General features: G+C 32.3%; 4 protein-coding genes across 13 annotated transcripts in view; 3 read left to right on the forward strand and 1 right to left on the reverse strand.

Moving 5' to 3' along the window:
- Positions 1-542: 542 nt before the first annotated feature.
- LOC408417 (CTD nuclear envelope phosphatase 1 homolog) lies at positions 543-5,715 on the forward strand. Of its 3 annotated transcripts, XR_001705430.2 has the most exons (6): positions 543-1,028; positions 1,824-1,890; positions 1,968-2,169; positions 2,326-2,543; positions 3,485-3,659; positions 3,951-4,330. XR_001705430.2 is itself a non-coding variant. In XM_006560076.3 (5 exons), the coding sequence occupies exons 1-5, from the start codon at positions 930-932 to the stop codon at positions 4,094-4,096; spliced, it is 732 nt and encodes a 243-aa protein (XP_006560139.1). In that variant the 5' UTR covers positions 544-929; the 3' UTR covers positions 4,097-5,715. The 3 variants fall into 3 exon arrangements, 2 of the variants coding, with proteins under 2 accessions (XP_006560139.1, XP_006560140.1); XM_006560076.3 differs by lacking the exon at positions 3,485-3,659 and having other exon boundaries at positions 544-1,028; positions 3,951-5,715; XM_006560077.3 differs by lacking the exon at positions 3,485-3,659 and having other exon boundaries at positions 553-1,019; positions 3,951-5,715.
- LOC552256 (peroxisomal membrane protein PEX14) lies at positions 5,710-7,870 on the reverse strand. The gene is made up of 4 exons (XM_006560079.3): positions 7,661-7,870; positions 7,147-7,470; positions 6,846-7,081; positions 5,710-6,358 (listed from the first exon to the last, which is right to left on the reverse strand). The coding sequence occupies exons 1-4, from the start codon at positions 7,709-7,711 to the stop codon at positions 6,172-6,174; spliced, it is 798 nt and encodes a 265-aa protein (XP_006560142.1). The 5' UTR covers positions 7,712-7,870; the 3' UTR covers positions 5,710-6,171.
- A 505-nt stretch (positions 7,871-8,375) lies between these two features.
- On the forward strand, positions 8,376-11,666 carry LOC408418 (AP-2 complex subunit mu). Its single transcript, XM_391965.7, has 5 exons — positions 8,376-8,512; positions 9,328-9,708; positions 9,808-10,058; positions 10,136-10,392; positions 10,531-11,666. The coding sequence occupies exons 2-5, from the start codon at positions 9,369-9,371 to the stop codon at positions 11,009-11,011; spliced, it is 1,329 nt and encodes a 442-aa protein (XP_391965.1). The 5' UTR covers positions 8,376-8,512; positions 9,328-9,368; the 3' UTR covers positions 11,012-11,666.
- A 1,064-nt stretch (positions 11,667-12,730) lies between these two features.
- LOC724592 (calmodulin-binding transcription activator 2) overlaps positions 12,731-26,854 on the forward strand; it is a 40,847-nt gene continuing 26,723 nt past the window's right edge. For 3 of the 8 annotated variants that reach the window (XM_026444839.1, XM_026444838.1, XM_026444840.1), the window contains exons 1-3: positions 12,867-13,142; positions 21,592-22,041; positions 22,377-22,653. In XM_026444839.1, the coding sequence (XP_026300624.1) occupies positions 21,808-22,041; positions 22,377-22,653 (511 nt within the window). In that variant the 5' untranslated portion in view covers positions 12,867-13,142; positions 21,592-21,807. Of the gene's footprint in view, positions 13,143-19,264; positions 19,444-21,591; positions 22,042-22,317; positions 22,654-26,854 lie in introns of those variants that run through there. The other 5 variants (XM_026444835.1, XM_026444834.1, XM_026444837.1 and 2 more) reach the window with 5 other exon arrangements.

Consider the following 26,854-nt stretch of genomic DNA (forward strand, 5'->3'; position numbering starts at 1 on the left):
AGATAGCAGAATGAATTAGCAAATTTCTAGTGAATTTTAATATTATTTTTTCGACTTATACAGAATGACAATATAGTAATAAAAGAATTAAATATTACGTCATTTTTGTAATAAAAAAAAGAGAAAAATGACCGCGTGGTTCAATTTTTGGATAAAAACTGAATATCATGCTTTAATATTAATTCGATATAATTGATAATTGATTTTTTTTTTATAAAAAAATAAGATACTTATTTTTACTTATTTTTAACTATTTTAATCTATAAAAATGACAGATGTACTTATTATTGCATATGATATACAGTATACTGAATACTGAATACCGGCATTTTTTGTGACATGTAATTATATACGTACTTATACATTATGTACATCTTTGAAAGATTAAAAAAAATAATATTTTAAATTTATAATTTGTTTCTAAATTTTTAAATAAATAGTTAATATCTTTTTATTAATTATATTAAAGTATATATAATTTAGCTATTAAGTATATTTCTCGATTTTCTCTTATACAGTTGATTTGCTGAAAATTTAAAGTGTATATAAAATAAAATTTTGAGAACATCATGCGTGCTAGTGTAGCGCATGGAAAAATTGGGTCGATGTGCGAAAGATGGCGGCTACTGCGTGGTGTGCGTGAAAAAGATTCGTGCGTAGATTTTGTCTGTAGTTTTTATCAAAACATGACAAAATATGGAAAAATCTATTTACATGTGCACAAGGCTATTATAGGTGGAAGATTCGTAATGTTGATGAATATTCAGATTCCATGTTTTCCATCCGCGTAAAAATCGTTTGTTTACGATAAAGTTTGTATAATACTTCAACGTGAAGTGAAGTGTTGCAAGGGAAAAAGAGACCCTAACATAGACGAGATTGGAGATAAAGTGCAGCCGGACTTCGGCCCGGTAAGAAGATCAGTAGAGATGCTGAAGCAATTGCAGATGGGGATGAGAGCTTTTCTCTTGATGGCCTCCCGAGTGTGGACATGCGTCTTCTTTCTTCTCAAGAAGCAGGTTAGAGCCGTAAGTAGGTGCTTCGCGCCTCTATCAGCTTTTGTCTTCTTTAAGATTTTCATAACATAACATCTTTTATTATATTAATTTTCTAATTAAATAAATTAATTTCTTTTTAATTTACAATAATTTTTTATTGATCCTAATAAATATTTATCATTATCATATTGTGATGATACAGCGTGTTCAATGATACACTGTTGTCTACGTTAAAATATTCTATTTGAATTTTATATTCTTTTTCTCTTATTAAAAAAATTTTTTTTTAACATTATTATCTTGTTTTTTTTGTACGATATTAATTTTTGTATAATAAGTTTAATTATCCTTATTTTTTTTTTAAAATTTTATTTTTGAAAAATTTTAATAGTTTTATATATTTTTTTATTTTCTATATTATTATTAATTAATATTTTTAATAGTAAGCAAACGATATGCATATTAAATTTGATATGCATATTTATATATAATATATATGCAATATAAATGCAATATAATATATATTGCATTTCTCATATATATATATATATATATATATATATATATTGAAATTGGTATATATATTGGTATATATGTATAATATATATTATATATTATACATTATATTACATAAGTATTTTATAATAGCAATGTAAATAATGACATTTGTTTATCACAAAACAAATGAATTTTTAATGGTTATTTCTTTTATTCTATATTTTTATTTTTGTAACTTATTTTATGTTATTATTCTATGTAAAACCTAGAAATTGTATATTTTATGTCAAATATATAATTTTACTTTATAATTGATTAATTTTTTAGATATCACAAATGCAACCTGTTAAATATGAAATCTTCCCATTATCTCCATTATCAAGGCACAGACTTAGTAAGTATTATTTATGTTTTAGTAATTGCATGTGTTAAAAAATATTATTGTTTATATATAATTAAAATATATTATAGGTATAGTTAAAAGGAAAGTATTAGTATTGGATTTAGATGAAACATTAATTCATTCTCATCATGATGGAGTGGCAAGGCCAACAGTTAGATTTGGTACACCACCAGATTTTATTCTTAAAGTGAAGATAGACAGACATCCTGTTAGATTTTTTGTCCACAAAAGACCACATGTAGATTTCTTTTTAGATATTGTTAGTCAATGGTAAGTTTAATTATTATAAAATAAATAAGAAAATATCTTTAAAATTATCATTAAAAAAAAAGAAACAAGAAATTAAATCAATTATGAGTAATTGATATTTTTAATATAATTGATTATGTATATTAAATATTACTATTTATTTTTTTTTTCTTTAAGGTATGAATTAGTGGTTTTCACTGCTTCCATGGAAATCTATGGTGCAGCTGTTGCAGAAAAGTTAGATAATAACAGGGGTATATTAAGAAGAAGATATTATAGACAACATTGTACACCAGAAATGGGTTCCTATACTAAAGATTTATCTGCAATTTGTTCAGATTTAGCATCAGTCTTTATACTTGATAATAGTCCTGGAGCCTACAGAGCCTATCCTCGTGAGTATAACATTTATTTTCCTCATTTTAATGATATTAATTTCTGATTACTTATAATTGTAGTTGCTTGTTTAAATTTGATAAATTATTTTATTTCATATATATTAAAAATAATTGTGAAATTGTTTAATTTTAATCTTGTGTATGATATAACAATAATTATGTACAAATTATTATAAATGTACAAATAATCAATAAAAGATAAAATAGAATTTTATGTATAATATATAAATTTAATATTTTTATTTATGATATTACATTTTTATAATTTTAAATTGCTGTTGTTGTATCATATATCATGTATTTCAACCTGTAGTCAGAACTTGCTTACATGAGGACAATTATGTGTAGTGGAATAATTTCCTATTTTGATCTAAATTAAAAATTTAAATAAATATTTAAAAATTATTTTTAAATAAATTTTAATCAATTTAAGTTCATAAAGAAATTGAATACAAATATTCTATAATTTTGTTTGTCTATTTTAATTAAAAATATATTTAGACTATTAATCACAATTTTTAAAAATTCAGAAATTGGTATTTTTCATCTAACTTCTTTAATACAAAATTCTTTCTAAAATATGTTATTTTATAAATTTGTTTATCTATTCAGTTATCAATATTAAATTAATCATTGTGATTTTATTTTATGAATTAATTTTTGAAATTCATTTAATATGTGAAATTTACTATCAATAAAAATTTAGATATATGTGTAATTTCAGATATATGTGTATTTATTACTTTTATTGTCTTTGTAATTATTTTAAATAAAAGATGCTGCATTAATGACATGAAAGATTGACATATTAGTTTTGACAAGTTTTGTTTCAAATCATTTAATTTTTAGACTTACAACTTTATATAGTTTGACTGGATTAACAAATAATAAAATTGAAAGTTGAGATAAACTTTATTGAAAAACATATCTATTTGCAGCTATCAGCGTTGATGTTCTGTAAGCAAGCACTGAATACAGGCCTATGGATAGATGTAAAATATGCTCAATTGCCAATGCTCCTCCACTTGAATAAGCACTGGACACTACGCCGAATTGGCAATGAACTAATTTCAACTGTTTTAATCATTTTTTTTAATAATTCCTGTGTATCAGGTACTAGTTTAAAGATTAGATTTTATTTTTTATATTCAATATTTTTTTATCTACAACATTCAAGAAAATCATAATTTAAAATTCATCTATCTAAACTTAGAAGTATATCAATTATTATTAAAACAAAATACTATATAATAAAATTTTCTTGGATGTTATATTGGGCAGCTATAATTTTATAAGTAATATTTAATTTTTAGATATTTTAGATCTAAAATCTTATTCATGTGTTAAATATATATTTTAGATAACAATTATTTATACCTATATTTCTTTTTTCTGTTATCGCAGATAACGCAATACCAATAAAATCTTGGTTTAGCGACGCGGGAGATACTGCGTTGTTGAGTTTACTTCCTGTTTTGGATGCTCTTCGTTTTACACAGGATGTACGGTCCGTTCTTTCAAGGAATTTACATTTACATCATACTTGGTAGCATAGTTTGGATTAAGTAATAAACTAGATTTATTAGAGATCGAGCTGCAAAACGTTTAGCGTGTTTAATCTAATAGGGTTATTGTTATTGGTAATAGATATAGGATGCTGACTAAATGATGAGACGATGATCCCTGACCCCCTGTCCTCATTTTCTACGCTCGTTAGAAAATAAAAACGTAGCGAGTAAGTCTGAAAGGGAATGGGACCTTTAACCAAACTATTTACATTAGCACAAAATGTCCTGATATTTTCGTTATGTTCATGTGTGCGCAATAATATATATATATATACGTATGCGTACACAACACATATACATACACAAATCGAGAGAGAGAGAGAAAGTGGGCTTTCTTAAAAAAAGAAAAAATGTATTTGCCAAAGATTGAGATTTTAAATTAATATAGATTTATACGTATATTTCACTTGAAATAATTTTGTTCTAAGTGAAAATATTATACAAAACGTTTTAAGTATTTTGCCACACATGATAAAAAAAGTGTTATATTTTTTAAACGAATTATTTCTGTTATATATAATATTATTAAACATAAAGTATAGTATAAAAAAAAAAAAAAAAAAAAAAACTAAAAAAAATACTAAGTCAGTTTAAACGGACTTTGCTGTAACTCACTGTATCAGTGAGGCAGCTATCCTGAATATATCTAATAATAAAAAGAAGTATTAATGAACTATAAAGAAGCGATATTTGATTTCAATAAATTTTTCGAAAACTGGAAATTGTTTAATGTTATGTACGATGTTATACATCAAAAAGAAATACGAATGAAGTAACAGTAAATAGATAAAATCGTGCATATATCTGTATACTTTATTTGTTTATTTCATCATTCAAAAATACTATTGAAAATTATTATGGTTTATACAATGGTGGGAAATGTATTTGTTGCAGAATGATGATTGAGTGAATGAACAATGTAATCAAGCGATTAAACATTTTACATAGCATTTATACATGTATATTATGTATATATATATATGTATAAATGTTAGTTTTACTTAATTATAAAAATTCAATTTAAAAAATATGCCCATGTGCACAAGAAATAATGATACTTTGTTCTCAAATAAATTATAAATAATTGAGAACATTTGTTTATTTATTGACATATATCAAACAAGTTGCTCACATGGATTTATATTATTAATAGTAATTTATTCCAAAGTAAGAAGAGCCATGGGTAATAGATATAGGATAAGGCAGGATTATATTACACTCAATAAAAATAATGTCTTTCTGTACATAGTAAACTTATATGTACATGTATGGATGTTCTGTTATCACATACATGCAACTATATGTATATGTTAAGAAAAAATATTAATTTTTTAATTTCAAATATACAATAATTGCAAAACAACTTGTATAAACATAGTCCATAATTAAATATGGTTCTATGTATCGCGATTGTCTTTTTAAATTCAAATATGGATTAAAATGTACATATTTAGTTTATAAAGATAAATTGTATTTTTGGTTTTTACCTTTCCCATAATATTGTTAAGTATTTTAAATAGATTATTTATTTTAAGTAATTAATAATATTAAATAGTAATGTACTTTCTTGCGTTATGAATAATATTAAGAACATATTCTTATTTTGTATTTAATTTTTTATTTTCATAAAAATTATTAAACAATATGTGAGGCCTTTAACAGCAGAGATGGAACATCGACGCTAATAATCAATGCGGAACAAATACTAATTCCTTTAGACTTTTCTATATAAGAAAACAAAAAATTAAGTAACAATTACCATTTCCAAAAATTTAATATTATTTATAAAATAATGCATTATATGTATCTCTTTGCTTTATAATCAGCTTTAAATAGTTTTTTTTTAGATAAAACAATTATATCTAATCTGATTTTGTAGTACAAAGTTAAAATAGAATTAAACGAAACAAATGAATTGATAATACAATAATTATAAGAACATCGATTTTCAATATATATTACAAATAATCATGTATTCCTTTCACGAGACATCACAGAGTATTTTATATATCGAAGACTGTTATGATGGAAGTGAATTTTTATAAATTATTTTAATTTTACACCTTAGGTGGATCTTCACGGATCATTTCTAGAGAACTATCTGAGTTATTAGCGCTACTTCCACTTCCAGCATCATCTTCTCGTTCAGTTGCTTTTTCTTGACTTGTACCTGCAGCATCTAATTGCCATGTTGGTATAGATATAGATGTTGGCACTGATGTTGGTGCACTTGGAAATTGTTTTCTGTTTAAAATTTGAAATTTCGGTAAATATACGAATATTTATGAATTCCTTAACTTTCTATGTACAAATTTTATAGAACTTTGGTAATACTAAGTACAAAATTTTGCAAGAATATTAAAAATATAGAATCTGTGTTTTTTATATCTTTTTTGTCAATCAATCATAATTTGATTGATATATTTTATAGTTCTTTTATTCAAAAAATTTTTACTTTTGTATTTTCAAATAAATATATCTGAGAGATTGAATCTGAAATATATACATGTTTGTATGTGTGTGAGTCAGTATAAAAAGAATAAATATAAACTTTTGTATAAAAATTATATCTTAAGATTAATATATAAATTTAAAATAAAATAGAATATGATGTATAAACAGAATGATCATCTTGTATAGCAATAAATGTTATTATCAAATTGTTGATTACATATTGTATTCTAATGTTTCAATATGTAATTATATTAAAATACATATATGTATATTATACCTTGATAAAAGTAAAGATTTGAGACTAGCTAAATCTTGTTTCAATTCTTGTACCAATTGAGGTATCATTGGATCCATAGATTGATTTTGAGTCAATTTTTGTACATCCTCCTCGACTTTTGAAATAGATTGTTTTACTTCTTTCATAGAATTTTGAATACTCTTATCTAACTCAGTGACTGAATCTTTTATACTATCTTTCTTTTTCCGGCCAAATAGTAATGGTTCAATAAATTTCTACAATAGAGTATGTTCAACTTGTATGATTTTAAAATAACATTTGTATCATATACATTTAATACCTTATAGAACCAATATACGCAATATATAGTAACACCAATTAAGGCAGTAGCATTGAAGAATTCTTTTATTCTTTGGAAAATAGTTATTTGGCATGGGTATATTTGTTGAAAGCACGGGTACATATGACCTTGTGGAATAGGAACCACGGTATAATCCTTTGAATTATTGACATTTTGATCAATTGTTATATCTATAGAAGCTAATTTGAATGCTCTTTTAATTTCTTCTTCAGTTAAACCTTTTCTTTGAAGAAATTCTTGTTTACGTCCTATAGGACTATTTTGTACCTTAGGATTTTGTAGAAATTCCACTGCAGTTTTTACCTTAAAAAATTTTTGTTAATTAAAATATATGTATATATATGTATATCAATGCTTATATAATAGATCAATGTATGGTTTCATAGTTATCGATATTCTGAAAAATATTAGGATCTCTAAATAAATATACATACATATATACATACATATATATATATATGTATATATAACCCAAAGAATGGTAGAAACTTACTAAATTTTCCCTCAAAGTAAGGTTATTATTATTTCCATCTTGGTCACTCATTGTTTGTACTATGAAGTACTATATAGAAGAAGAACTACGAACGAAATATTCAATTCTTTCATATGCAAATCATTTTGCAATACTGGGTACACATGTATCCGAAAATATTACAACGCGCAAGCGTTAATATAAACACTTGGTATACTATATTTTGACTATTAAAAGAGTTTTAAATATTTATCAAATAAGTTATTGAACTTTGTATTTTATTCGATTAAAGTATAATTTATACATAATTATAAAACAGAATAAATATAAATTTTATATTGTATAAATAATATAATAAAAAAGTATAGAATTATTTAATGCATATATTTTGTTGACTATACTATAAGAGTAAAAAAAAAAAAATAGAATCAACATAACCAAATTTTTTGAATATACAAAGAAACTGTTGAATGAGTAAATCTTTTACAAATATAATTCAATATCTTTTTTAATATTTTTATTATAGTGATTAAGCATATAAATGTACAACTACCGGTTTTGAAATCAATACAACAACCTTATTTGTCCTATAAATATATAATTAAGATATTTTTAAACATAATGATAGATAGATGAATTTAAATTTAGGAACAATAATTTCTTGTATTTTATATCAATTAATTGTTATTTCAAAATAACATTTTAATATTGTAATATTATATATCTCTGAGACACGTAGTATAAAGAAGTGGGTGTTGCTTTCGTCATTTGATAGTTTGCACTTGTATCAGAAGGTTGGTACTGTTACTGTACGTTTCGGAGGCTGATACAAATTAGCATCTCTTATTTTATTAAACGCACTAGAAGTCATGCGTAAGTAATTTTTCACAATCTTGAAATTCATATTTGTAAATATTTGTATATTATAATTTTCAAAAAATTCTTGATAATATTAATACCTATGGTATAGGTCGTTCATTTCCGATCAATAATACTAACCGTTTACAAGACATATTAGAGAACCTCAAATGTCATTTAAGAAAAGGGGCGTTATCCTTTTATACTATGTAAAAAATATATATTAATTTTTAAATAAATTAAATTTTTTATCTTTTTGAAAGATAATTATTATGATATTCAGATGATATATTTTTGTTCTTAAAAAATATTTTTATCATATTTTGCATTCATTGATTTTTGTACTATTTTTTTAATAGATTTTAAAATATTTTTTACATGTTTATTTATTTTATATTGTACTTATTATAGGTTATTATTGTATTAAAAATTATAAAATTAAATAGGTTAAGATTACATTTAAAATGATTTCTAATACGTTAAATATTAAACATATTTTCTATAATTCTATATAATTTATAAACATATTTTTTAAGCAATTCAATTTATATAATAATTTAATAGTTACAATATATTTTATTAAATTTTATTATCTTTTTATTAAACTTTACTAAATTTTATTATCAGTTGAGAAATAAAAATTTAAACCTAAAATTTATTTCATCATTCAAATATAAGAATAATTATTTTATTTTAAATATTTTATATATTTTTTTTATTTTTATATATTTTATATTTATGTATATATTTTATATATTTCTTTATATTTTAATTTTTTATTGATACATAAATTATAATCCAATAATAACAAATAAATTATTTATTTATAGGTTGATTGTAATTGAAGTAATAAAAGGTACCCTCTGTCAAAATGATAGGGGGTTTATTTGTATACAATCATAAAGGAGAAGTACTTATCTCCAGAGTATATAGAGATGACATTGGACGAAATGCGGTTGATGCATTTCGTGTTAATGTTATCCATGCCAGACAACAAGTACGCTCTCCTGTTACTAACATTGCCAGAACATCATTTTTTCATATAAAACGGGCTAATATTTGGTTGGCTGCTGTTACTAAACAAAATGTTAATGCTGCAATGGTTTTTGAATTTTTATTAAAAATCATTGATGTTATGCAATCATACTTTGGTAAGATTTCTGAGGAAAATATCAAGAACAACTTTGTGCTAATTTATGAATTATTGGATGGTAAGAATTATTGCATATCCTATAAATATTCATATTCATGAATATTTTATATCTAAAATGAATATTTTATGCTAAAGTATAATTAAATTTATTGTCTAGAAATTTTGGATTTTGGATATCCTCAGAACTGTGACACTGGAGTATTAAAAACGTTTATTACCCAACAAGGTGTTAAATCAGCAACAAAGGAAGAACAAGCTCAAATAACTTCACAAGTAACTGGTCAAATTGGATGGAGAAGAGAGGGTATTAAATATAGACGGAATGAATTATTCCTTGATGTACTTGAATATGTCAATCTTTTAATGAGCCCTCAAGGACAAGTGTTAAGTGCACATGTTGCTGGGAAGGTTATTATTTTAAAGATAAAAATAAAAAAAGCTAAAGTATTAGGAAATTTATTAATCTAATACTTTTATTCTAATAGGTTGTGATGAAATCTTATTTATCTGGAATGCCAGAATGTAAGTTTGGAATAAATGACAAAATTGTTATGGAAGCTAAAGGTATGAAAGGTGGAAGTGGTTTGGGAGGTGGTGGTGATGATCCTACAGGTGCTAGATCTGGAAAACCTGTGGTTGTAATTGATGATTGTCAATTTCATCAATGTGTCAAGCTTAGTAAATTTGAAACAGAGCATGCCATTAGTTTCATACCTCCTGATGGGGAATTTGAGTTGATGAGGTAAACATTCTTTGAAAGAAATATTGTAGAAAGAAATTAATATGTTTAAAATTATTTGATTTAAATTGCATTGTAATAATAACATTATAAATTATTTGATATTTTTTTGATTAAATATTTTGATTTAATATTTCACAGATATCGTACTACTAAGGATATATCATTGCCATTTCGCGTTATTCCATTAGTACGAGAAGTAGGACGTACAAAAATGGAAGTGAAGGCAGTATTAAAATCAAACTTTAAACCTTCTTTGTTGGGACAGAAGATTGAAGTTAGAGTACCTACTCCTTTAAATACTGCTGGAGTACAATTAATTTGCTTAAAAGGAAAAGCAAAGTATAAAGCATCTGAAAATGCTATTGTATGGAAAATTAAGCGTATGGCTGGTATGAAAGAAACTCAACTATCGGCAGAAATTGATTTACTTGAAACCGATACGAAAAAAAGATGGACCCGACCACCAATATCTATGAATTTCGAAGTACCATTTGCACCTTCTGGATTCAAAGTTCGTTATTTAAAAGTATTTGAATCCAAATTAAATTATTCTGATCATGATGTTATAAAATGGGTGAGATATATAGGCCGAAGTGGTCTATATGAAACACGATGTTAATGTATCATCGCATTAATTGTAAATGAGTAATCTCAAGGCATAAATACGATTTTCTCAAAATCATCTCTTTAAAGCGCATATTTATAAAACAGTTTTTCTGAAATACTCAGATTAACTGATATATGATTAAAAAAAAAAAAAAAGAATAGATACCAAGAGGGGAAAATCTTTGTGCCAATGTTTTTTGTAATCTGATTTTTTTCGTGTACATATTATATTTTATTGTAATATGAGTGAATTCTTTTTAAGAATCTTTTGTACAACATTTTATTCTATCTGAGTTTTAGTAAAATTCCTACTTACGTGAAAATTAATATTGTCATTTTCATCGAATTGTAAATTTTAATCTTGAATGTAAGTGTATTACATCATATCTCATTATACATTAATTGTATTTTTTATTCTTTTTATGATGAATAAGAAAATATGACCTAAGTTATGAAATAAGAAAATTCATGACCTCTTTGGTATCATTATAACGGAGAAATTTAAACATCGCAATATTTAAAATGCGCTCAAGAAGTTTAGATTATTGAAAATATTTGTTGTCATTTATGAAAATGAATAGAGAATATCCTGATTCATTGTAAAGGAATGATTTTGTCTCTCTATGTTAAAATTCATATGCATAATAAAGTATGTATGTAATTTAAAATTTTATTATTTTTCATAAATAATATTAATTTTTAAACGATTGATTTCTATATCATTAAATATAAATTAGTTTTTATATTATTCATTATGAACTTTCGAATATAAGTATAATAGTAAAATGAAAAAAAAAAACAATACAATTGTAAAAAAAATGTTATAAGAATCATTTTTGAATTTTAAAATATTTAAAATTAATATAAATCTTTTATAGTTCTTTTTTATAAAATTATCATATATGATTTTCATTTTTTGATAAAATTTTTATTTTAAGTATGAAAATATTCATAAATTCATAAATTTAGAAATCAATCATAAGATGTAATAGAATATTAAAGTTCGAAATTTTTTTCATTATCATTTTTCTTATTTCACTAAAAATTTTTGTAATAATTAATAATAATTGTATAAACTCACCATATTACATATTGTTTTTGCAGTGAGGAGGTCAAGAATTGTGATATCATCTCAAACTTCTTTTTTGAAATAAACTGCGTTTCGATAATGCACTTGTAAAAATCCGCGAAATAACTAACGGATATAATTCAAATTGCAAGTAGAGTCAAATCATGTAAGTCAAATCGACGCGATTGGGTATGCGCAATGATTCATTAATATCGATTGAAATTAAAATTAATCTAATGTACTATTTAATATATATTTTTTAACTTGTTATTTGAATTTTTGCAGTTTAATAAATATTTTTTTAAATTGGTTTTTTATATAATAGTTGCAATTTACATTTTTGAATAGGAAGTTTATAATTACAAATTTATATAGACATTTATACCGGAAGTCAAGATTATATGTCAAGATTTAGTTTTGCTTATTTTTCAATAAAAATTATGTCGTGATATTTTTACTTCATATTTTAACGAAGAAAAATAGGTACGTAATAATCAAAATAAATTATAGATTTAATTATTCTTACAAATTATTCGTTAAAATTAAAAATTATATTTTTTCATAATTGATTAAGTAATTGATTTGACGCACAATAAATTGAATGCTGTCTTGAATACTAATGGTAAAAAAAGAGGCAAAGGGACATGTCCTAATTAGTTTTAATTTATTGGATTAATGAAAGTTTCGAGTGTATATAAATCAATCGGTGTGGATTTGAAATAGAAATTTAAATTCGAAGTTTAGTTTCTCATCTACATATTACTCGTTTGCTTTGGTGGTAGAACGTGATAACTTCTGCTTTGGCGCATGCGGCTCGTAGCCATACCCGTGTTCGTACCTGTCATGGATTCCAAGGATCGACCGCGAGCGCAGGCACGCGTGATCGCACGATTTTATGCGTGAAAATCAACGATACATCGAGAAATCCGTATACAAAAGTAATGCACGATTATGAATCGGTGGTAAAGTGGTGATTTTGCACTGATCCAAGTGTTGGCGCCGTGTAAATAATCGTTTCAAGATGAATCCTCTTGACACGGGTTACGAGTCTTCTGTCACACGGAGCATAGATATCGTGAGTATTTGATAAAATGAATCATTTCATTCGATAAAATATATATTTAATCGCGATAAACGATACTATATACGTTTTATGCTACGATTCATATCTATATTTTATATATCGTCTCAGTGTCGGAATGTCTAATTTTGTAGAAATTTTTTCGAACGCGACCGATAATTTTTCTACCCATTACTTTTCGCTTCAGTAATTTTTCGTGGAAAGAAAATTTTTTGATTTTTGATCAGATTGTTAGTGTATAGGTTACATACGCGGTTGCGTATTGTATGTGCCACGTCTTCGAGGTCTCGTGGCGATTTTCACCGAGCAGTTTTATGGGTACCGCTATTTTTAGTACATACCGTAAACCTGCAACTCTGGCATAAACGAAGGTATTGAGAATTTTATAATTTTTGTTATATACCGGCACGTGTTATTTCTCGAATCGATGGCTCTGATTATATCAAACGAATAATTGTGATTGGTATGTTCGTATCGTGATTATATGAAACATCTTGAAAGTATTAATAAAATACGCGATAGAATTTTGTTAGTGATAATTCATTGAGATAAAAAATGAATTATCTTTGAATTATTATTTTTGGCGGGAAATGGAAGGAAGTATTTATAATAATATATCGTGTATCGAAATGTCAGCATGCAACGTGGTTCATTAAACGACGACCATTGTGTCTGGGCGAGCTCATCGTAATCAGCTGTTATCAAGAACGTTGTTATATGTGTTTCCTGCCACTTGTAGTTCTACTATTCTATTATCGTAACCGATACGAGTCATCTTTACGGCTTCATTCTGCATTGAATTGTTAACTAATAAACCAACATCGTATTATCTCATTTTTATACATTAGATATTTTATCATTCATCTTATCGCGCTACATCGGAAACGATAATCGATATTCTACCAGTGAGACGGTTGAAATTTTAAGTTTCAGCAGAAACTATTAAAAGACAAAACGGACAGTGGTGCCTTAGAGGTGAAAAGCTGGTCGATTCAAAGTATACTTAGAAGCCAAGTTATAATCTTCTGTTTAAGGAAACCTTGTGCCCAATGTACACGTCGTGCGATGAACAAAGGAGTGAATATTTTTTAGGGAAAAACGAAAGCTACCGATATTTGATCGTTTATCACATTTTATATTAATTTTCTGTGATAATAATCCGCATGAATATTATTGCTTGGAGGATATGTTTGTGAGTTATTTGAATAGCAATATAAGATATTGAATCACTTTTTGAATTGCTGTAAATAAGTGTTATTTTTTATTTTAGTTTAATATTTATTTTACTTTTGATTAATTATATTAATTTGTTTCTTTTTTTTATATTTTTTTTTAGTTAACAACAATTGTGTATATATATATATCTTATATATATATCTTATATATATATGTATAAGATTTCTTGGCACGGATAATGCAAGTAAAAGTAGACACAAACTTCTTTGGACTTGTTGAGTCCAATATATGTATAACCGGTATTGTGTCTGGCATTGTGTAGGACGCTTAGAAATTGTACACAATACCAAGATTATACAGCGTGACTACACAACACCTGCACGCGTACTCTTGTCATATAAATTACGATGAGTGTTGTGCGCAAATGTGCATTATTATTAAAAAGCAAATAAATATAATAGACCATTATACGTGAGACTACTATCGAACATATATATAGCGGTTATCTGCCGATAGAACGGCACGTGCAACGATAATAATAGAACTGTAGGTGCATTCACATACGGGGGATACCTGTTGTGTAGTATGTTAAAGATACAAAGTTTCACGCTTAGGCACACTTCAATCATCAGCGGAATTAGATTCCGATTAAATCGATAAATCCAATCGAGCTATGGTGTTAGGAATACGCTTTTGCCTCTCAATATGTATCTTGGAACGATAGCTTACCAGAGTAGACTATTGTAACCTCTAACATCCATATTCCATTGTTTGACGATCGATAAGTGTTCAATAGTTACTATAATGAGTTCTCGTAGCTTGGTTTTATGCCCAACTTTTGTTTCTTTTTTGCGCCTTCCAGATAAAGTACATTTTTAGTATCCTCCAAGGTATCGATAACTTGTTTAAAAGGAATTAGGTCGACGTATTGTCCACGGAACGTCAGATTTGATCACATTCAGAATTAACCGTTTTGTATCTTAGGTGGATATTAATTTTTTTTTTTTTTTTTTTTTCATTTTTGAGATATAGATAAATCTGTGACGTCATTTTGCATTTATATATCACGAGCGCTTGTCAACTGGTTTTGTGCCCAAGGCTATGCTCGTACAGTGATAATCAAATTCCATTCCATTTGGAAGGCGTGTTCTAAAAATTCATTATATCTAGTTCTCTGGGTTTCTAATTATAGAAGTTCAATTACTCTAAATGTCCCACGAACAATCGGTTTGATAAGGAAGATAGTGAAATGACATATAAAAGGTCGTTAGATAAAATGATTTAAAAATCGATAAAATCGATCTTTCCTAGTATCGTTCGTACTTCATTTAATCGCATGTTTCGTTACAATTTTATTCCGAATTGTCGTTTAGTCAATATAGTTATTCATATTCGATCAGTGGATGTCAAATTTTAGATTTTTTTTTCGGTCAGATCATATCTTTTTATATCTTTGGATTGCCAAATTAATAGATCTTTACTGCTAAAATCTATGACTCCATAATATAGGTTGGATCAATGATAGGGAAGGTTGCTAATCACGTGGCGTTGAAGCAGCGATAATTAGGGAATGATAGTTGAATCGTGAGGAAATTTTATTATAAACTTTCTAACGCAATCTCGTAAATTAATTCTATATATAAGTTATAAATATAAAAATTAATTGTCCTATTTTTTTTCTTTTTCTTTTTTTTTTTTTATTAAATAACGTTAGCGCAACTTTTGTATCGCTCGATGCGGAAACACGCATATCCGTTATCATTTCCTGTAATGTCATTGTAAAACATATATGGTACAGTGTATCCTGGCTCCTTTCGTGACGAGAAATACGCTTTGTGAAACATTGTGAATGGCGTATATAGAAATGCATCTACTTTGTCCCATCGAAATAAATGCCGTTCGGCACGCGTTTTCCGCTCGTTTTCGATTCGCAATAACGTTTATTTTATCGGAATGACACGAAAGTGTTCAGCATGTATCGAATACGTGAATAGCGTGTACGTATGGTATTTTTGCACGATGCGCGTGTGAACGATTTGCAGAAAAAAATCAACGTAATGTAACGGTGATTAAATACGTTAATGGCAATTTGGTATTTCGCTTTGGGAAATGGTACTGGTGGAAAAAGCCGATCTATTTTTGCGTTGCGTTAAATAGAGGCGTGCGAGGTCATTTTGTTTCGCCATTCTCCCATAATCGCCCTGTTTCCGCACGATTTTCATTCTTAATATGATCACCGTTAATGTACCATTACAATGTTACAAATGGCCAATTAACGTTATATCCTGATACGTTAAATGATCGCACTTTTTCTGAAATCGATTAACAGATCAGATTTTCCAAGATCAATATCCGAATTTTCCCCTTTCAAACAGGAGAAATTAATATTCACGAACGAATGGTATAAAATTAACTTATTCAAATTTATTTCGAATACCCAATCACGTGTCGAGACTTTTAATAATTTCGATAAAAAGAAAATCGCAAGAAATTTTATTTTTAACGTCCCCTTTCGATAAATCTTCGAAAATTTTTGCACACGACGTATTTATCTCGTATCTCGTAGCTCTCGACATTTTATGGAATTTAGAGGTTCCTATGAGTTTTTATTTACTGCCGTTCACAATTCCGCTTCCTCGTTCGTGGAGTAATACCCCACCAAACTCGATCAATTTTCCCTGGCCAGCGTTTGTATTCCCGCTACGATTTTCAACGTACGTACGTTGAACGTACGAGCGTACGTAACTTGTTGACAAACCTCTACACGATTCGGGACGACTTCCTTCACTTTCTCGACTGCCCCGCCGCTTCCTATCTCAGTCGAGGTCGAGCTTGTGAACGATTCACCTTGCTCTTGAAAGTATTGCTCGCGGAAGTTTATCGTCGACTTTGGAAAACAGGGACATTCTCCATTCTCTTTCCGATAGCGGTACGTATCGGTGGTGAATATTGTATTTGGTCGACGCAGTTCTTCTTCTTTCCTTTTTTTAAACTCGTGTGTGTTAGTGTCGTGCGTGGTGTGTAAGTGATATCGAGTTTCAAGAGTGTTTTGTCGAAGAAATTAGTTGGTAACAAACTCCTCGTGGAAATCGTAACTTCCATCCTGTAATAGTCTGTTGGGTTAAAAAACAGGGGAGATAGTCACGATTTCGTGTGCATTTTGTTCGCGATATTAATGTTGGGCAAATGTGTGGGCAAACTTGGACGAGTTTGCATCGTATAAAATGTTCCACTCTTTCGCGTAAACTTTGTCCAGAGATGTTGCTTGTTCGGGAGAAGAGCGCAAAAACAGCGAAAACGGTTTTTGCGCCACGAATGTTACCTTGCCTTCGCGGAACTAATATACGTAAATTGTGTTGCCTTTAACGAGCTGAATCAACGCGTGTATCCAAGGCATTAATTTAACAATGCATACTTTTAATTGCGTTGTGTAGTCGAATTACCAATTATCGTGGCAACGATACATTTACGAAGGATCCTCTCCGTGAATGTATCTCTGTGTAGTAAAGTAGAGGAGGGGAAAAAAGGGGGAGAAATTCTGTCGTTTCGAAACTCTGGCTTTTTTTTTTTTTTCTCCGATTTAAATTCAATCTTCTCGAGTGGACTAGTATTATATACTCGCAATTTTTGCAGTCACTCTGTAACTTTTATCCGGATTCGCACAAAAATACATACATATTCAAGGTAAACGAGAACGAAATCCTTTGTAGAAATACATGGGCGGACTTTTCCAAAATTCACCTCCATCGCCATTCCCATTTTCCGGCCCGCGCGTGTGTGTGTGTGTGTGTGTGTCCATCTGGAATGAAAACTGGGTCGGCTCCTCTCGAAGGTGGAATAAACAAATAATGGAAGGAACAATAAAGGCGGACGATGTATCCCAACCGAGAGGAAAGAAACGCACTTTGTTGGCAATTCCAATGGTACGCGTGGGAGTTGACTTGTTTTTCGCGTAGAAAAATAAGCGTCTTCTCCATCGATTTCTACACGCGAAATTCCATCCACAAACTTCCATCCCGAAACGAACATGATTTATTCGTTCTCCTCGATATTCGGAATTCATCGGTAAAAACGGAATGGAAATTTCGGGACGGAGAAATCGTCCCGTTCTCTTGTTTGCAAACTCGTCAGCTGTTGTATCAATCGACACGCGACACGCGAGATTGATTCGGCATTCCACGAAACGTAGTTTCAGGAGGTATCGTATCGTATTTGCGCGTGAAAGTATATCTTGTTTAGGAGAATCGCAAACAACGTTGCATAATTAACGGTTCTGAATGGCTGCCTCGAAGCCATTCTATATATCCATTTAAGACGTACACGTCATCGGGAAAATTTCGCGGGAATAGTATCTCATTGATTCATCGGTCGTTTTGAAAACGTTTTCAAAATTCCACGATCAACGGCGCGGAATTTTCAATTAATTCGTTATTCCGTAGAAGAGGAAGGGAGGATATCGTTTCCGATATCATATGTTATTCAAAAGCGATGTCCCGAGAAGTGCTCGTAAACTGGTTACGAAGGTGTATCGCAGGCGTCTTTTTTCAAAATTCATGCCTCGAATTTCCCGATTCACGAGGAGAAGGAAACTGGGTCATTGCGTCTCAAAGGAAGGGTGGTTGGCTCCAAGGTGAATCGCAAAGTTAAAGCGAGCGAGATATATATATATATATATATTAAGAGGCTGAAGAGGAGGGTATAATGGGGCGGAAGGGCGTGGAGGATGGTTGAACGATCGAGGAACCATGACGAAATTCCTCGTAGATTGCGTCCCTTTGTGAACCTACGTGTGTACGATTCCAACGTCTTTTGTTGTACGAGATTATCGGCGGCCGCTTAAATCGATTAATTTTTTCTCGAAACAAATAGTAACTTTGTCCCGAGTTCCAATACGAAATTTACCATACTTTTCTAACTTTTCTAACTTTGTCTAATTACAGGTAGGAGCAAGTTGAAAATCTCGCGATATCGAATCAAGAAGCGTTAACTTGGGTGGATTATAGGGGAAGATATCGTGACGTTGCCGCGCGGGATCGTGTTTTACGAGGGAGTTGAAATGCGTTGGAGAATTAGGTCTCTGCTCTCAAAGTGGGAGCGCAAGAGGGTAACTGTCTCCAAGGTGAATCCCAAACTCTCGAGTGCAGTGAAGATAGAGAGGGAGAGAGAGAGAGAGAGAGAGAAAGGAAGAGAAAAGAGGGTGGAGAATGACGAAATTCCGAGTAGACAAGTCTCTTCTCTCGAGTACTTAGTCGTTATGGACTTTGGAGCGAGAAGGGAAATTTCGCGGGAAATGCGATCAGACGGCATTGTTTCGTGAATAGTTTCACCTCGTCAATGGCCGATTTAACGTCTATAATTTAATTTCTATCCGATCTATCCTGTTTAATACTACGAATTTAAGTAAGTATCGTCGAGCATTCTAGATTTATTCTACGATTCGAACGTTAGATCGATTCTCGTGAAACATAACTCCGAGCCGGAAATTAAGTTTGTTTTCCTCAAAGGGAAGGTAACTGTCGTCGAGACGAAGTCGAAGTTTACCAGGAGGGATGAGGGATAGGAGGGAGGAATAGGAGAAGCTGAAAGGGTGTAGAGGATGAGGTAGAAATTCCGAGCGAAGTGGTGTTCCTTTGTGAATTATCTTGTCGTCTTCTCCTCGATTTTCGGACGAGAGCAATGGATGTCCTCCATCCTGACAACATGTTCAAAGGGTGTTTCCAAAACTTTTTATCATTTTGCCATCGTCGAAACGATCGAGAAAGTATGTTTAAGTTAATCGGTACCATTACGGGGGATATTTGTTTCGGAATACACACAAAGCTCGCCACTATCGATCGGTGAATCCGCAAATGTAGGACACTCGAACATGTTGTCACAACTATACCATGTTGAACAGGTGAAGTTTCATGATTTTAACACAATTATAAAATCGTTGTGATTATTTTTTATATTGTATTTTATATGTATATTAGGTGTATGTTAGGTGTATCGCAAAATGCATTTACAATAAGAGAATGTAGGAGAAATTTGTGTGGAAAAATCGTGAAAATCCATCGAATTTGAAATTGAATTAAGAAGAAGCAATGGATGACATAACTTTAAATTTAAAGAAATATCATTATTAAGAATTAAGAGACGGTAGTGGAAAATCGATTATTTTTCAATCAAAAAGATAATTCGTTTCGGAATATTATCTTTGAAATTTCATCGAAAAACTGGCAACGCTTCTACCCCCCTATTCGAATAATTTCAAATCTCTCGTGTGATGGAATCGTTTTTCGGAAGACTTTGACTCAGTTTTACTGGCTAAATCTGTGATAATGGCTGCCAAGAATCGCATATATGATAATGGCTGCCAACTAGAATCAACTTTGGAAAGCCAACCGGCTACGAGATTATAAAAAATAGAATTGCATTTTTAGAGATCCGTACACGATTGTTCGAAAATTCGGAATAACAGAGGTAAATGATAACCGATCGATCATGCGATCCGATACACCCGAATATCAAGGAGAAATCGCCGATATAAAAAGAAATATTAATTTCAAAAGATACAGTTTTCTCCAGATGTGATTTTTCGATACAACACGCAACACCCTTGCGTGTTCCTGATCCAAGAACTTAATATCGCGATGTTATTTGGAGCGGTTTCAAATGCTCGAGGCTCGTGTATATTCATTTCTTATTTTTGCGAGCAATCCATCACGAGTCCACGAAATCTCCTGTGATAACTGGCCATTAATATATTTCATTCCCAAAATCTTTTTCGCCGTTTCTTGCTAAACATTAATTGTCGCGAAATAATCTAAGAATCCATCGGTTTCGAACGGACGAATTTTCGATTCGTAATAAATTAATTATTATAGAATTAATTATAGATATTATTCCCGAACAGTTTATTATATACATTAGATTCGGAAAAATTTCGAAATGTTTCGGAGCTCGTGGTAATGTCACATGTTTACTATCCCGTCGAACGTATCGGATTTAAAATGGAGCTATTCAGTAACTGGCGTTAAGCGTAACCATCGATACTTTAGCAAAACGGGCTGTAAAAAACGATCGTCAAAGGTAGACACGGGCGGGTGGCAAAATAATCTCATCGATTCGCCTTTCGAAAGAAGCCACGCTGGTACACGCTTCGGATGACACGTTCGTGAGAGAGGGAGAGAGAGAGAGAAAGCCTTGACACGGAATAGGATGAAAGTAGGATCATCCTTTAAGACGACAGCTTTAATATCGGGTATCTTGGTGTACGTGTGTACAGGAGGAGCAGGTGACAGCAATCGCGCTGGAGCTTTAAGAACCAAGGGGTGGAGAAGGCTGGAGAACGCATTTCCCGTCGGATACTTGGATCAGCCGAGGAAGGAGGATCGTTTTCAAGGAAGCTCTCGTGCAACCTGTGCACGTTCTCCTCCTTCTTCGTCGTCGTCTGTGGTAACGAGCAAGAAAGACTTAAAAGAGAGAGAGGGTGAGGGCGAGGATGAGGCAAGTTGTCGTGTTGGAGCCGGCTGGCAGCGTTCTGGTGATCAGGCAGACTTCCCTCGGTAGTAACGTCACTACCGGTAACACCAATTCCAATGCTGGATCCAACAACGCTCACGAGACCCATGGGCTGGCCAATCACGCCGCCGTGTCCACCATTGCCTCCAACGATCACAATCAGAATCGTATCGTGGTCGTACGCTCGTCCTCCTCGACCTGCATGACTACCACGGTGAGTAGATTAATTTCGTTTGGAACGAGATCAACTCGAATATTCCTATCGGATATAACAACCGGTTGACGACCCCTTGCATCGGATATTTTTCTCTTCGAGAAGAAAACACGCTCATCTTCTTCTTCTTCTTTTTCTTCTTCTTCTTCTTTTTCTTTTTTTCCTTTTCTCTCCTCCTCCAGTTTTAGTTGCAGTAGAAATTAGCAGGATTTCGTTTTTTTTTTTTGTTTTTGTCGAGTACATGTTGGTTTGTAAATGTTTTATTGTGATGAATAGAAAAGTTCTCGCGATGTAACGACAAGGTTCCATAGAAGACATCCAACATTTTTCACCAGGCTGACAATCATTCATCCGCGAACGGTAACAACATCAATATTAACGGCAACCTGAAGGGGAACCCGGGGGCAATCGGTAGCAAAACGTCGACGAAGGTTGTGGTTGGTGGCGGAGTCTCCAAGTCGAACGAGAGAAACGATCATCTTAGAAACGATCACAAGAGCCAAGATGGGATCGGTGAATCGAATCCTGGATGTCGTCCAAGGACGAGCAAGGAAGCCGCACACGAGAACGTTCCCTTAGACAGGAAGCTCGATGGCGCGGATCCCATCTCCGGTAAGTACTTCCGCCATTACTCCCTTTTTACCTTTGACAGAACAGATCTTCTTTACCGATCTTCCCGTGAATTATTTATCTATCCCCGTGTCGGACGTACTTCTTTCCGTGCCAATAATTTACCTTGCTGTTTATTCGTTGAAAGGAAACGACTCTCTCCAACTCGACTCGACGATCGTCAGGTCTCCAATCGATGGAAACGTTTATGAAGTTATAGCTTTATGTCCCTGTTTGCGAACGATTGGAAACGATCCTCGTTGAATCGTTTTATTCGTTGTTGATCCCTTTAAAAAGGAACGATACGATGCGATCGTGATTTCGGTTATAGTCGATCAATGTGGAAATATATTCGGGGAAAGTGCGTTGATTTCCGAAGAAATAGGATACAGAGTATTTCTATTTCTTTTATTATATCAAGTTCGATAAACGAAGGTACGTAGATATATATATGTATGAAATATAATTTTTTGTTCTATTATCCTTTCACTGATTGTTCACGATCTTTTTCTCTTTGTCGTTAGGAAACGTTGTTCGGTTTAAAAAAGAATATTTCCAACGTGGCAACACGATAAACCATTTTAATAAAAGTTTCTGGCAAATTGGCGATCTCGTGACGATGCGATTCCGTTGTGTACGTATTGGTTAGATTAATTAAAGAGATAAGACAAAAGAAAAGTTTGATACGTTTTGGAGGCACGGAACGAAATGATACAAGTATTACGTTTGACTCGTAAAATCGAACATCGCGAAGGAGGAGTAACACGTGTAAATATATATTTTCTTTTTTCGAGGAATCATTTTATTATTTCGACGAATCTCGAGTTATATGCGAGAATTATTCGGAATTCTGGAACCATAAAACACCATCGAATTTCACGGAATGGAGGCGAGCTCTTTAATTCTTTCCCTTTAAGTCTCCCCTTATTTAAATTTTAAACGAAGTTGATCGATCGAATTTCGTTTGGAATCAAAACTGTTTAAGCCCGCATGAATTATACATAGTTTATATTAACTTCTATGACAGGGGAAACAATTACTTTAACTTTGTATTAATGAATTTTTAACACGACGACGAAGGGAAAGGAGATAAATGTATTAACCGTTCGTACGTTCTTCCTCCCTTAAATTAATTGTACGCGTATATATTCATCGATTCTGAAAAATCTTCTGATCCTCCGTGGAAACAGTTAAATTGTTATTTAATTAACGTTTTTCAAAGTTATATTTCTCTCATCTTTCCGTTCGGTCGCGTTAAAAAACGTTGGAGTTTAAGCCAAAGGGGATCGTTTCTCTTTGGCTTTTTTTTTTTTTTTTTTTTAACGTCAAGGTTGAGTTACTTGAAGCAGGAATCTAGTTAAACTTTTGAGAAAAAAAAAAAAGAGATCCATTTCCGAGACCTCCTTGAAACTTTTTTTTTATCCGGCTTACGAGAGGCGCGCGCGCGCTATCACGGTCGTATAATTTTTCTTCACTCTCTCTTTCTCTCCCTCCTCCTCCTCCCCTTTTCATCCTTAACTTCGACGTCACGTGTTCCATTCTTTCGTCGTCAAAGGCCTCTCCTCCTCCCTCTTTATCGCTCTCCGAAGTGACTCGCTTGTCCCATGTTTCCAGAATTGAATATATGCACGTGCACAGCCCTAGTTACACACACAAGTCGTCGGAATATATACATGGCGTGACAGAAATACACGTATCCGCGTTCAATTCGTCTCGAAACGTTTTACGAGTGTGTGCGTGTATTGGTGCATGAGTCAGAGAGGTGATTAGCGGCGAACGATAACTATAAACAGGAAGTTAAGTTTCCTACTTGCAAAGATATATTGCGAGAATTGTGCGAAGGTGATAAAAATCGAAACGTTCTTTTTATTTTTTATTTTTTCTTTTCGCAGCACGAAGAATAGATCGGGATCGTGGAAATGTACGTGCATGCGCCTATTTTTCATTTTTCTAGTTGTACGTACGGCGCGGTGGGAAGCGCAGGGGTTGAGAAGAAAAAAAAATGTTTTGCTTCGAATCCACGCATGTAGGTCCGTATAATGCTTTTACCGAAAGTAGGGCGACCGTTTCGATCTTGAAACCACCCTCTTCTGGAACTCGCTGGAATTTCACGATCTGATGCGTTTTTGAAACGTTTCAACGTCGCCTATATACCACCGCCTGTCGCGTATTTCTTTTTCTCGGATATATCCAATATATAGAACAAAAGGGGCCTCCGACGCGGAAAGGGAACGAGATAAATGAGAAATAAATAGGGAACGGTAGCACGGGAATCGATATCGACATCAACTTTCCACGACATGGAAGGAAGGCTCGTAGTTTATAATTTTTAGACTTGATCGTTAAGAAGAGGCATAAGTTTCCTTGAAAAATTCTTTCTTTCTTCGCCGAGGGAAAGTTTCCCATCTATGATAAGTATGTTGTAAGTAGAATCTTTCATTTTCATTCTGTTGTGTTCGTTTCGTATCGCCAACTTATCGTGGTGTATATAAATAAAAAATTAGAGCAAAGGAGGGAATAATAAGGGAGATGGAGTGGAATAGAATAAATTTGAAACGTCGTAATAAATCCATCGATTCGCCAGTTCTCTCTAACACGAATCGTTTTTCTCCTATAGCAACAACTATACCTGTTACGAGGAATTATACTTCCTTCCCGGAAACCATTGTTAAACGGGCTGTCTTCCTTATCGACTGGTGTCACAGCCCGGCTTGAACGGGTGTAGGACTCGAGCTCGCAACCCTCGATCGAAACACTCCCGAAAGAACTGCGCCCTGGCGGGTAAGCCCCGATGGGGGATAATTCGTAGTTCCGGTAATATCCGCCAGAGCGGCGATCCCGTCATCCATCCTCCATCCATTCTCCCTCATCTGCGTAGGTAGGTAGAAGGACAGAACAGCTTAACAATTTTTCTACCCTCGAGCGAAAGGTCTTTCCACTGTTTCCTTTCCCCCTTTATCGATCCCTCCCAGGGATCCCGTTTCTGTTTCTGAAGGTCGAGCCGGCCGGCCAATCGCGGGGATCTCGAATCGTAATTTCTCCGCCGCTAGACGACGACTGATCGTCGGAATTTAGTGGTTGGTATTCAGAAATTACTATCCTCGTGCAAACGTCGGAATGCATCCCCTGTACAAGGCGCGTCGCTGGTTGGCTGCTCGCACAGACACGCGCGCACACCAACGAGTCTTTCCTAGTCTGTCCCTCTCTATCCTCGGCTATCCGATTCCCGGTGACTAGGGGTAGATAGGTAGGTAGGTAGGTGATAGGTATCGACCCCACGAGATATCAACTTCCTTCTTCTCCCTGTCCTCGCCTTCCTTCCTATTTGTTTCTTCTTCTATAAAAACCTCCCTTATCCTTCCTAATTCCCCGCTCCTCCTCCTCTTCCGTTTATCTTTACTTTTCTCTCTCTCCTTTCTTCCGCCATTCTTCGTTCCTTCTCTTCATCCATTTCTCTCTAGGCCCTATCCTAATTCGGTACGTTGCGTTCAACGACGATAGGCCACGGACTTAGTCGTTAAACGCGAGCTTCTCTGGTCCCTGGCAAGAAGTACCGAAGCAACTCGACGAATCCGAGCACGAGCTCCTTCGGACCCGGCGATCTTATTGATTGTCTTAGCTTTCCTGCCGTCGTGCTCTCTCTCTCTCTCTCTGTCGCTCTTCCTTTTTCATCGCTTGGGAATACTTCCACACATAAAGAGACGGTCTCTATCTTCTATCTGTCTCTGTTTGATCCGCACTGGTATAGGTACACAGGAATTTTCTTTTCTCCTTCCCCATCTTCTCTCCTCTCTTTCTTCCACTTCCACTTTCGACTCTGTTCGACATCTTGCCGAAGACTCTCTTCCTCTCAGTCTCCCTCTCGTTTCTCTTGTTTTCCTCTCTTGGTAACTCGACGAGCTATCGTCGTTGACGACTAACGACCGGCGACTTACGTGTCCTGCTAACTTTGCCCCGTGTTCCACGAAACGAACACTTAGGTGATAAAGGAACGAGAGAGAGAGAGAGAGCTAGGAGGAAGCATAAGGAGGGAAGGGAGAGGGTTTGAATAAGAGCGGAAAAGAGAAAGCAAAGGATTGAAGGATTGGCCGAGGGAGAAGGAGGGAAAGAAACGGAGAGGGGAAAGGGATAGATAGTTGGACAGGAACCTCTGCCAACGTTCTATTTAAAGCCGTGGGGGTAGCAGCAGCTAGCTGACTGGTAA

The sequence above is a fragment of the Apis mellifera genome, linkage group LG13 (genome assembly GCF_003254395.2).
Source record: "Apis mellifera strain DH4 linkage group LG13, Amel_HAv3.1, whole genome shotgun sequence".
Lineage (NCBI taxonomy): Eukaryota > Metazoa > Arthropoda > Insecta > Hymenoptera > Apidae > Apis > Apis mellifera.

Bases quoted from the DNA above. Each gene is read 5' to 3' on its own strand.
- LOC408417 (XM_006560076.3), top strand. From the start codon at position 930: ATGCTGAAGCAATTGCAGATGGGGATGAGAGCTTTTCTCTTGATGGCC. The intron at 1,029-1,823 runs GTAAGTAGGTGC...TTAATTTTTTAG, and splicing joins TCAAGAAGCAGGTTAGAGCC to ATATCACAAATGCAACCTGT. The intron at 1,891-1,967 runs GTAAGTATTATT...AATATATTATAG, and splicing joins ATTATCAAGGCACAGACTTA to GTATAGTTAAAAGGAAAGTA.
- LOC408418 (XM_391965.7), top strand. From the start codon at position 9,369: ATGATAGGGGGTTTATTTGTATACAATCATAAAGGAGAAGTACTTATC. The intron at 9,709-9,807 runs GTAAGAATTATT...TTTATTGTCTAG, and splicing joins AATTTATGAATTATTGGATG to AAATTTTGGATTTTGGATAT. The intron at 10,059-10,135 runs GTTATTATTTTA...TTATTCTAATAG, and splicing joins GTGCACATGTTGCTGGGAAG to GTTGTGATGAAATCTTATTT.
- LOC552256 (XM_006560079.3), bottom strand. From the start codon at position 7,711: ATGAGTGACCAAGATGGAAATAATAATAACCTTACTTTGAGGGAAAAT. The intron at 7,082-7,146 runs GTATTAAATGTA...ACTCTATTGTAG, and splicing joins GCGTATATTGGTTCTATAAG to AAATTTATTGAACCATTACT. The intron at 6,359-6,845 runs GTATAATATACA...AATTTTAAACAG, and splicing joins AAATCTTTACTTTTATCAAG to AAAACAATTTCCAAGTGCAC.